Source organism: Triticum aestivum, chromosome 5B (genome assembly GCF_018294505.1).
Source record: "Triticum aestivum cultivar Chinese Spring chromosome 5B, IWGSC CS RefSeq v2.1, whole genome shotgun sequence".
Lineage (NCBI taxonomy): Eukaryota > Viridiplantae > Streptophyta > Magnoliopsida > Poales > Poaceae > Triticum > Triticum aestivum.
This window is the reverse complement of record NC_057807.1, coordinates 353,578,670-353,589,920: the sequence shown is the minus strand read 5'-3', so window position 1 is coordinate 353,589,920 and position 11,251 is coordinate 353,578,670. Positions and strand designations below refer to the sequence as shown.

The window sequence follows — 11,251 nt, the reverse complement described above, 5'->3', positions numbered from 1 at the left end:
CATACATACTAGATGAAATTAGTTATGTCACATTTAAGTCCTCCATAACACGATCAAGACGCTGTAAATTTGGTGCAAATTGTTGATTGCTCCTTGGCGCATGATTTTTTTCAGGGGCTCCTATACGGCGCTTCTGGCGCCAACCGAGAAGGTCGGGACTTCGGCCTGGCCATCGGCCAGTGGCTTGGTGATATAAAAGCACTCGCGCTACCACTCTTTCATGGTTTTGATGAATGTTCCCTTGAACCAGTCGACATTCTAGTTCTTGTTGATCATGCCCCCCCCCCACACACACACACTCTGCGAGTTCGGAGCCGTTGGGCTTCGGCTTGATGCCGAACGTCTTCAGCCACAACCCAGAGTGTGGCTTGACACTGAGGAAGGCCTCGTAGGCAATTATGAACGAGGTGAGGTGGAGGATTGAGTTCGGAGCCAAATGATGGAAGTCGAGCCCGTAGTAGAAAAGGATCGTGCGCACGAAGGGTGTAGCAAGAACCCCAGACCTCGGACGAGGCGGGGAATGAAGACGACCCTCTCCCCTAGCTTGGGAGTGGGTACTCGCTGGTCTGGCTCCAGTGGCCAGGTGGCGACGTTGACGGAGATATACCCCGCGCTTCGCAGCTCCAGGGTCGTGCCCTCCATGATGGAAGAGCCGGCCCAGTGCCCCTTTAGGGTGGCTTCAGCCATTGCTAGGAGATGGAAGCTATGGATGCTAAGGGGGATGAGTGGATTCAGAGTTGGATCTGGGCGCTGGAGCTCGAGGTGTAGTATGCAAGGGGGTATGAAGGCGTGAAAATTGTTACTGCTTTCCCTTTGCTCTTATAAGCCTATGAATGGCCAAGAGCCCCCCTGTCGCGCCATAGAAATCATCACGACCCAAAAAGATGCCATTATGCACATGGGAGGAAGCAAAATCTTGTTGATATACCTTAGAAAACGGGCATGATCTCTGCTTCGACGGGACATGCCAATGAGAAGATCGCCTCGGGCCGCGATTCGAGCAACAGTAATTGACCCGCCTAGTTATAGGTGGTGACGTTTTGGAAAAGTTGTCAGGCAATATGTACTATTCACACATATGCGATTGGCCTTCGAGGCTAAGTTATCTCGCGTCTTCGGATGCTGGCAAGTTTGGTTGAACCATGCTCAAAGGGTGGATTCCTTTAAGAAAAGGCCTGATGAAAGCTTGTAATAAACGGGAGGATCCCAGATCATCGAAAGAGGAAATCGTCTATCGAGTCGAAGACTCCAAAGCCGAAGTCGTACAGCTGAAGAAGTGCGTCGTCCTCGGTGTCGAAGACCAGTTCAGTGGCTACTGACGATGTCCTGGAGTAGGGGGTACCAACCTAGTTAGCCCACAATCCATGGGCCGAACTTATGGGCCACTGTTCTCACAAGGAAGGATTCTGGAAGCCTCACAGTTTGACATGATAAAGATGGACTCTGCCGAAGACTTGACATGTACTCAAGGATAGCTTAGGCCATCGTCATGTGCATCTTTAGATTGGCGGCCGACCATGTGTGGCCCTAGGTACCCCCTGGCATCTGTATAAGTTGAGGGGTTTAGCCTGTAGAAGATCAATCATAATCACATCCACCAAGCTCTAGGGTTAGAACACAACTTACGATCTCGAGGTAGATCAAGTTTGTACTCGATACACAATCATCAATACAATCAAAGTAGGACATAGGGTATTACCTCCTCTAGAGGGCATGAACCTGGGTAAATACCGTCTCCTTCGTCCCTTGATAACCATAGATCTGGGATCCATAGCTCGGGACCCCCTACCCTGAGGTCTGCCGGTTTTAGTAGCGACAGCTGGGTTAATAGGTTAGTTCCCAAAAACGATACTCCCTCCGTTCCGAATTACTTGTGGCACGTATGGATGTATCTAGATGTATTTTAATTCTAGATACATCCATTTCAGCGACGAGTAATTTAGGACAAAGGGAGTATAAAATAGCATAAAATGCATATAAAGTATCCAAGATTAATAATATAATAGCATGAAACAATCAAGAATTTAGATAAAGCTGGCGACGTATCAGATGTTGCTCGTGGAAGTGTCATGGGTCATGTATTCACGGTGGTAGCAGATGTTGCTTTTAATGCATAGTCTTGTTACCACAGGGAGTACTTTCAAAGGAAAAGAAGGAAGATGAGCATTCTTATCACCCCGGGCTAGAATCTCCTCACACAGGTTCAAGCAGTCAACATGCGCTTTGTTGAAACTGCGAAACCATCTAGACACTACTTCATCCGCTTCTTCCTTGGAGTATTTTTTTCATGAGGAATCAATGTAGCATCGATCGTCAGTTAATTATTTTCAGCTATTTCGGTAGTAGAAAATCATTTTTTTATGGAGGACCAATTAGCAACCTGGGCAATTTGTCTCGCTGTCCTTGCCAATCACTTGGGAATAATATTCATCCCTAACCTCCTCATCACTGTTCTCATCTACCATTTGGGCATCATATTCAGCGCTATCCTCCTCGTGATCGCTACCATCCTTGTCATCGATGTCCTCCTACATCACTTGGGCACGGCATTGGTCGTCCTTGTCCACCTGTGTGCTCACGAGGCAAGCCATGGCGACTCGCCGCTGTTGATCGAGGGAGGGCGTGGTAGGGGAGGCACCGGGTTTCGCGTGCGGGCGTTTCATGTGTGCATAACCGCTGCCTAGGATGGCATATTTCTCTCGGAGAGCGAAGGGATAATAACGTAATAGAGTAACATTAGATTGAAAGTGAATGGATGACTAGTCCTGATTTCTGTTGATTCTCATCTGGAAAAGATGAAAAGAAGATATACATATAGAAGAGATGAGAAGAAGAGGTACTTATTCAGGGGCATCCTTCAAAATAGATGCCTTTCGACAATAAAGAGAGAAGGGACATGACTCTTTGGGGTTGAACACACCCCTTACCAATAACGGTTTCTTAATTAACATGTACTACTAATTAACCATAGACATGTGTTAATTTATTCCTAACATCCACATCGGCTGAACGATCATCAGTAGCCATGTCGTCTAACTGGTTGCAAGTCCTTTGGAGCAAATAACACCCTCACAACAAACTGACCATACTCTAGGATCGAGTCGTTTGGAGAACTAATAGTTGCAGCCACCCCATCTTGGAAAGTCCATTGAAACACCATTTTCTCCACTTGTAAGCGAACATCCAATTTCCCCTTCTCCCTCACGGCGACGACATGTTGGTTTAGGCTCCCGCTCCCAACGAATTTGTCACCAAACAGCACAATCTCATGATCAAAGCCACTGCTGAAAGAGGTAAATCTCAAATGATGAGGATGGTCAACCTTTGCAAAGATTTGTATCACAGCCTCAACACTCAGTGAAAGGAACATGAAGTCTATCTCCAAGCTGCAACTGTCACCTGGAATCCGTCCTGTTCGCATCTCATCAAAACGTGACTGGAAATAAATCTCAACATACGCAGAGAGCAACTGTTCGTCAGGCGATCCATCTCCCTCCTTCACCCATAGATCAACTTCCAGTAATGCCTGATCCGGTGCATACATCCCTCGACAGGGGCTACAAAGAGGTAAGGTGAAAAAATCCTGCAATTTGACAACTCGTCAGAACTAACCAAAGTAATCCACTCGCAAGTAAATTAGCATTTATTAACAGAATAAAGTCTTAAGATATGCATCTTCATGTTTAAATCAAGTATAGAGTAGACCCTTTCAGTCACTCTGTTTCAGAATACAAACATATACAGACGAATTTGATGTTGTCCACAACGACCGGCGGAGAGGCTGGTAGCAAGAGATGGAGAGAAAATGCTCTCGTGTATGTGTACTGCATGAGCAGGGTTGGCATGAAGATCATCAGGGAGTGTGCTAGTAGTAAGCTAAGCGATGGTAGTGGTCATAGTAAGAACCATGAAACTGTAACAAGATAGCCATGATTTTTAACACATGCCCAATCTCCAGGGGGAGTGTTGATACTTGGTATCAGACTGTCTAACAATGGCAGTTGACGAGTCCTAATGGAGTAGTTTGTTGGTGATTTTTTTTAACAAAAAGAGTAGCCTGTTGGATGCCAATGTATGACTCCAGTTGTAAGCCAGCCCAGTTTAACTGTTATACATAGGGTTGTTGGGTTCTAAAGGGATCAATGCACCCGGAAATTTCCCCCAAATTCTACAAAAAAGACAAATAATTTGAAAATAAGAAAAGCTACAATCTAAGGGGTGTGGTTATGGCGTGCGTTGATGCCCAATGACCATTTAATTAAGCCTAGATGTGTAAATGAACAGCACGGGAAAAAGCCCAGTGATCCAAGCTTATTTACTCTCCCCCTGCATCCAGTTGGATTTTCTTAATGCCTATGTATATATAATCAAAATACTGCCTTCCGAAAATGAAAGCAGAAGAATATAAATCTGATTACCAGGTTTTTATGTTTTTTGTGTAATCATATAATATTTTAGGAATCTGATGGCATGTTGATGTATAGAATGTTTAACAACATGTACCTTATAATGTGTTGACCCTTGAAAATGAAGGACTACTTGCATCTACTCGAAGATAATTTTAAAACATGGGCAAAGAAGCTAATTGACATAATCTGTTATGGCTGTACATCCACTGTTCAGAAAAAAATAACTATTCTTAAAACAAACAGGCCTTAATTACCTGCTCAATTGTGACAGCATCCTCTCTCCGATGGTTAAAGATAAGATTCCGCCGTGGTTCCAGAACATCTCTAACAGCGAAAATTCCATAAACACTAACGGGATAGGATTCATAGCTTGCCAAGCGCAAAGAGAAGACCTGCAGCATGGTTCTTGGATTGGGATACCCAAGAATTGATGCAGCTGCAAATATAGAGGACAAAAAGGCAAAATGCTGAGTAAAAAACATAAGTAGTGCAACTGCAGATTACTACTCCCTCCGTTCCTAAATACAAGTCCTTTTAGAGATTCCAATATAGACTACATACGGAGCAAACTGAGTGAATCTACACTCTAAAATACATCTATATATATTTGTACGTAGTCTATACTGAAATATCTAGAAAGACATATATTTAGGAAAGGAGGGAGTAAGATTGAAAGGCCCTTACTCGTGGAAGTGTCATGGGTCATGTATTCGCGGTGGTAGCAGATGTTGCTTGTAATGCGTAGACTTGTTACCACGGGGAGTACTTTCAAAGGAAAAGAAGGAAGACAAGCATTCTTATCACCCCGGGCTAGAATCTCCAAACGCAGGTTCAAGCAGTCTCCATACGCTTTGTTGAAACTGCGCAACCATCTGGACACTACTTCATCCGCTTCTTCCTCGGAGTATTTTTTTCCTGAGGAATCAATTCAGCATCTATCATCAGTTAATTATTTTCAGCTATTTTTCTAGTACAAAATCATTTTTTTCATGGAGGACCAATTAGCAACCTGGGCAATTTGTCTCGCTGTCCTGGCCAATCACTTGGGCATAGTATTCATCCCTAACCTCCTCATCATCACTGTTCTCGTCTGCCGTTTGGGCATCAGATTCATCGCTGTCCTCCTCGTCATGGCTACCATCCTTGTCATCGCTGTCCTCCTCCATCAGTTCGGCATGGCACTGGTCGTCGCTGTCCAACTGTGCGCTCACGAGCTCAAGAGCGCGCAAGGAAAACCGATCTGATTCTGCGCAATTGAAACAAACAATTGATCAATGATGTCGTATTGGGTTGGCACAAAGGATATGCGAAGATCAATGGGGCATAGAGTAGAGGTGCACAGATAGACTCACCTGTGGACACGAGCGCATGGTCATCACGGGGTTCTGTAATTTGGGCCGCGGGGCCGCCTAGGGATGACGGCTGATCCGTGCAAACGCTGGGGTGGCCTTCTCCGTGAACAGAAAGGCAGAGGATCTCAGTATCCTCTGATCCATGCCGGAGCTGCCCTTCCGTTGGAGGAGGCGCCATTACCACGCGAGGGTTTCTCTGAAGACGGCGGCGCTTTGTGGTTCGGGCGTTTAGCGAGAGTAGGAACGCTCACATCAAGCCGAGCGCAACATGGACCGGCCTGCGCGGGAGGCCACTGCCTCGTTTTTTTTCCTGTTTCTTTCACTTTTTTGTTTTCGTTTTTTGATTTTTTAAATTTTGTTTACACTTCCAAATGGTCAGATTGCAAAGGTTAGTAAATTTGTTCTCCAAAATCTTTTTTTTTGCGATGGTAATAGAGTTTTATTCCATAGTCACAGGGTTACAATCGAGAGGCACAAGTTCCTCCACACACGGTGGTCCTCGACCCAGCCATACAGCAGTTGTTCGCTCTATACGACTGTAAGAGGCCAGACGATCTGCTACCCTATTTTGTAAGCGGCTAATTTTCATAGGAATAAAAACTCTATCTACCATGAGATGACGAATCTCATTTACAAGATGCCCATAGGCAGATCTAGATAAGCTAGTACCAGATAAAGAGGAAATAGCTAACGAAGAATCAGACTGGACGATGATGGGAAGCTCGCAATGCTGGATCGCTATCGCCATGCCCTGCATTAGCGCATGTAGTTCCGCCTCGAGTGCGTTATTGCAATTGAAGATGTAGCGATAAGCAGCGAAGATAATACTTCCATCATGCCTCCGTAGTACCATACCTGCTGCAGCTGACCCATCCGTTTGAGAAAAGGCTCCATCTACTGATAACGAAGCATGGCCCGGCGGAGGTGGCGGCCATGGAGGGGCCTGCGACACCACCTTTGCGACCCTGCTTTGCTCCTGCACCATCGGCATCTTGCCCTTGATAATTTCGTCCGTTGAGAACCTTCTGGCCAGGTCCAGCGATTGCATGTAGCTCTGTAGATGTAAACGGAATCGGAGGCACTTCCGTCCCATGTGATAAATCATTGCGAAGCGACCATAGACGCCACAGCAACATGATCACACAGTCCTTCAAGAAGTCATCACAATTTGCAAAGACATTTAGTAACCAGTCTTTTCCCGTATCTAGCAAGTCTTCCTGCCGGGGTAGTTTCCATACTGCCCTCATTTGTGCCCAAACCTCTTGAGCATAATCACATGCAACGAGCGCATGGAAGCTAGTCTCTTCTTTTTTTGCACATAGAGAACAAGTGTCTCTCTTTGTAACGTGGTGATATTTCTTGCATGCATTAGTGGCCAGCGCCCCAGAGACCACCTTCCATGCAAATATTTTCATTTTTAGTGGTACTCTAGCATTCCAAATACATTGCCAAACAGGTCTTTGTCCGGTGGGATGAGTACTAGACGCACCCACCATGTTCTGGGCCTGATCTAGCGTGGCAAGACGATAGGCACTTCGGACCGTGAACTGTCCATTCCTTTCCAGAAACCAAGCTAGAAAGTCTTGCCCGTTTCTCGGTGAGGTGCGTATTTTCAAAATCTCACGAACATCCAGTTCCCAAAAGTGTTCCCTTAAGAGCCGCTCCTTCCAAGCACCATGCTCGTCAATAAAATCTGCAACCCAATGTAGACGGCAATTTCCTTTCGGTGTAACTGGACGCAGGTTATGGCCTCGTGGAATCCAAGCATCTCTCCAAGTTTTGATTAACGAACCATCTCCCACATGCCAAATAATCCCTTTCTTCACAAGCTCAAGACCATGGACAATTCCTTTCCATACAGCAGACGAATTAGCAGGGAATACCGTGTCTAAGAGATTTCCGTGGGGGAAATATTTAGCTCTGAGTAATCTCGCGCATAAACTTTAGGGGCAATCCAGCAAACGCCAAGCCTGCTTTGCAAGCAGGGCCTGGTTGAAAGCTCGCATGTCACGGAAACCCATGCCACCCATAGCCTTTGGTAATTTTTTTTGTATGTGTCTAATAAAAATGTTGGCATAACAAGATGATATGATGGCAAATTTGTGTGCCATTTCTCGTGGCAACTTGTGTGTTTATCATACGGTCATGGCAACTCTGTTCATATGGCAAAAATCTTGGACATATGGTACTTTTTATTCATACGTCATGTCAAGCTTTGTACGTTGAAGCAATGCAAGATCATGGCAAAATATGTGCCATTTCATTTCCCAGAAGGATGGCAAACTTAGTTGCCGGGTTAGGCTTGTAGGGTGGTCTACTTACCAATTTGACAGCTTAAATTATAAGCAGTTTAACATGGTTCTTCTTACCTATTAATGCAAGATCAAGTAGTGCGTGTGTAGATTTTTCAAAAAAAAAAATCAAACTGCATGCATAAAAATATCCCCATTTAAAATATGAAATATACATTATATACATAGTGAGACATATTTTTATGTTGACATTTTCCTTAATATATTGGTCAATGCTTGAATTTCAAAAAAACTTATACACCTAACGTTCTGGAACGAAGTAAGTATTTTTTTTTTCTAGTCAAATACTCCCTCCGTTCCAAAATACTTTTGGAGAAATGAATAAAAATGGATGCATCAAGATATGTTTAGATACATCCATTCTTTCGACAAATATTTCCAGACGGAGGGAGTATATAATAATTTTTTTACCTAAAATACGAGGAAGACTTATAAATCGAGTCTAAGGATATATTGACATGGAGGGAGTTTTTTCAATGGGTCTGTCTAGGACACATCTAGATATGACATAATTATGTCACATCTAACCTGATGTCCACTATGTTTGTGGTCTATTTTTTTGTCTCAATTTTTTTTTATTCTTTGTTGATGCGTTATTTGTGGGAGCTTAGATATGACATCCTTAGAAAACATCTAGATGTTAATTAGACAAACTGTTTTTCAATACAAAAAACAAATGCTAGATGTTGTGTACTCTAAGGCATCTCTAGCGGAGCCAAACCCATAAAATAACCGTTATTTTAGGGTTTGGGTGGAAAAACGGATCCTGTCATATTCCTTAAAATCGGCTGACCCGTATAGTTTTCTGAGGAAAACCTTAAAACGAGACTCCAATGCTCCCTTTGTTTCAAAATATAGTGCATGCATGGTTCCCGCGCTTCAAATTTGACTATAAATTTAACCAACGAGTCCGACTGTAGCGGGAGCAAAAATTATACGAGTGAATTTATATTCAAAAGAAGTTTTCAATTATATAATTTTTCCTCCCGCCGCAGTCGGTCTCGTTGGTTAAATTGATGGTCAAAGTTAAACCTCGGAAAACGTGGACGCACTATATTTTAAAACAAGGAGTACCTCGTATATTTAAGGATTCAAGATAAAATTTTCAGTTCCCCTAAAAAAACAGTTGGCGGGAGAGAAGTTTCGGGTCCAACCGCCACCGGCCGATGCCGCTATCCAACCCCGCCCCTCTAGCCAAATATCCGACGAGACAAGCCTGATTCGTACGGGACCGCCCACCTCTCCTCCCACCACCGTCGTCGGCCGATGCCGCCTCCTCCTTCCCTACGTTGGCCTCTCACCGCCACGACCACGACCGCAGCGTCGGCTCGTCTGGCCGCGACGACCGTCCACATCTTTGGGTGGCCGCGCCAAAGGACGACTGGCCTTACCGCACCGCTGGCATTGTCGTGCTGGCCTCTAGCGCCCTCCTGCCGGTCCTGCTCGTAAGCAGCTTTGTGCTTGCCGTCATTCGGTGTCAGGTGTAAGACAATAAGTTTTTGGGGGAACCAGCACAACCCTCTAGGGGTGGCTTATCTCATTATATATAATGGATGTGTTACAATACGTACATAAGTACAGAAGCTATACATAGTCTAACACCCTCCCTCAATCTTAGCCACTTTCTAAAGAGCTGAGAAGGGTAAGATTGCGCCTACAAGCCTCAAACTGTGGTAGAGGTAAAGGCTTAGTGAAGATGTCTGCAAGTTGATCCTTAGATGAGATAAACTTGATCTGGAGTTGCTTCTGTGATACACGTTCCCGTACAAAGTGATAGTCAACTTCAATGTGTTTCGTTCGGGCATGAAATACTGGATTTGCAGAAAGATATGTAGCACCGATGTTATCACACCAAAGAATAGGAGGCTGTGGTTGAGACAAACTCAACTCCTGAAGCAAAGACTGCACCCAAATAATCTCTGCAGTAGCATTAGCCACAGCCTTGTACTCAGCTTCAGTACTGCTACGTGACACAGTAGCCTGTTTCCGAGCACTCCAGGCGATCAAATTAGGGCCAAAGAATACTGCATAACCCCCCGTGGATCGCCTGTCATCTGGGCTACCAGCCCAATCTGCATCAGAGAAGGCCGAAAGGACCCGAGAAGAAGTCGGCCGAATATGCATACCAAATGTGAGGGTGAACTGAACATAACGAAGAATGCGTTTAACAGCAGCCCAATGAGTATCTCTGGGAGCCTGAAGATACTGACAAACCTTGTTAACAGCATAAGAGATATTTGGTCTCGTGATCGTCAAGTACTGAAGTCCACCAACAATGCTCCTGTACTCTGTGGCATCCGCAGGAGACAAAAGCTCACCATCAACAGCTGTTATCTTGTCGGTAGACGACATGGGTGTGGTGGTCGGTTTGCACTTCAGCATGCCCGCTCTTTGTAACAACTCCAAGGAGTACTTCTTCTGCGTAAGGACAAGACCAGTAGCACGAGAAGTGACCTCAACTCCAAGAAAGTAGTGAAGCTTCCCAAGATCTTTGACCGCAAAATCAGCACCAAGAGAGCAGACAAGAGCATCAGCAGCATACTGAGAAGAGCTGACAAGGATAATATCATCGACATATACCAAAAGATACATAGTGACTTCTGGCTTCTGTAGAAGAAATAATGAAGTGTCAGCAGTGGACGACACAAACCCATGAGCACGAAGGGCAGAGGCAAGGCGGGCATTCCAGGCACGAGGAGCTTGCTTCAAACCATATAGTGCTTTGGAGAGACGACAGATATAGTCAGGACGATCAGGATCAGAGAAACCAGGCGGCTGTTTCATATAGACCTCTTCCTCCAAAAATCCATGTAGAAAAGCATTCTGCACATCAAGTTGACGAAGTGACCAACCACGAGAAACAGCAATGGAGAGAAGAAGCCGAATAGTGGTAGGCTTAACGACAGGACTGAAGGTGTCCTCATAGTCAAGACCATGGCGCTGCCGAAAACCGCGAGCAACAAGTCGCGCTTTGTAACGCTCAATAGATCCATCCGAATGCTTCTTCACTTTGAATACCCATTTTGAGTCAATAACATTTACCCGTGGTGGTGGAGGAACGAGAGTCCATGTCTTGTTACGAAGGAGAGCATGAAACTCCTGCTCCATAGCCTCTCGCCAATGTGGAATGCGCAGGGCAGCCTAATATGAGCGAGGCTCAGAAGATGGATCCGCAACA

The 11,251-nt window shown here is 45.0% G+C and overlaps 1 protein-coding gene across 1 annotated transcript; it reads right to left on the bottom strand.

The window, feature by feature from the left end:
- Positions 1-2,741: 2,741 nt before the first annotated feature.
- Positions 2,742-5,982, bottom strand: LOC123116114 (uncharacterized). The gene is made up of 5 exons (XM_044537119.1): positions 5,762-5,982; positions 5,419-5,655; positions 5,094-5,324; positions 4,664-4,845; positions 2,742-3,583 (listed from the first exon to the last, which is right to left on the bottom strand). The coding sequence occupies exons 1-5, from the start codon at positions 5,937-5,939 to the stop codon at positions 3,017-3,019; spliced, it is 1,395 nt and encodes a 464-aa protein (XP_044393054.1). The 5' UTR covers positions 5,940-5,982; the 3' UTR covers positions 2,742-3,016.
- Positions 5,983-11,251: the final 5,269 nt, after the last annotated feature.

What these genes read in the sequence shown, in the direction of transcription:
- LOC123116114 (XM_044537119.1), bottom strand. Translation starts at nt 5,939, where the DNA reads ATGGCGCCTCCTCCAACGGAAGGGCAGCTCCGGCATGGATCAGAGGAT. An exon ending in CCATGCGCTCGTGTCCACAG is followed by an intron (nt 5,656 to 5,761) that starts GTGAGTCTATCT and finishes TCAATTGCGCAG; the next exon opens with AATCAGATCGGTTTTCCTTG. An exon ending in GACCCATGACACTTCCACGA is followed by an intron (nt 4,846 to 5,093) that starts GTAAGGGCCTTT and finishes CTATATTTGCAG; the next exon opens with CTGCATCAATTCTTGGGTAT.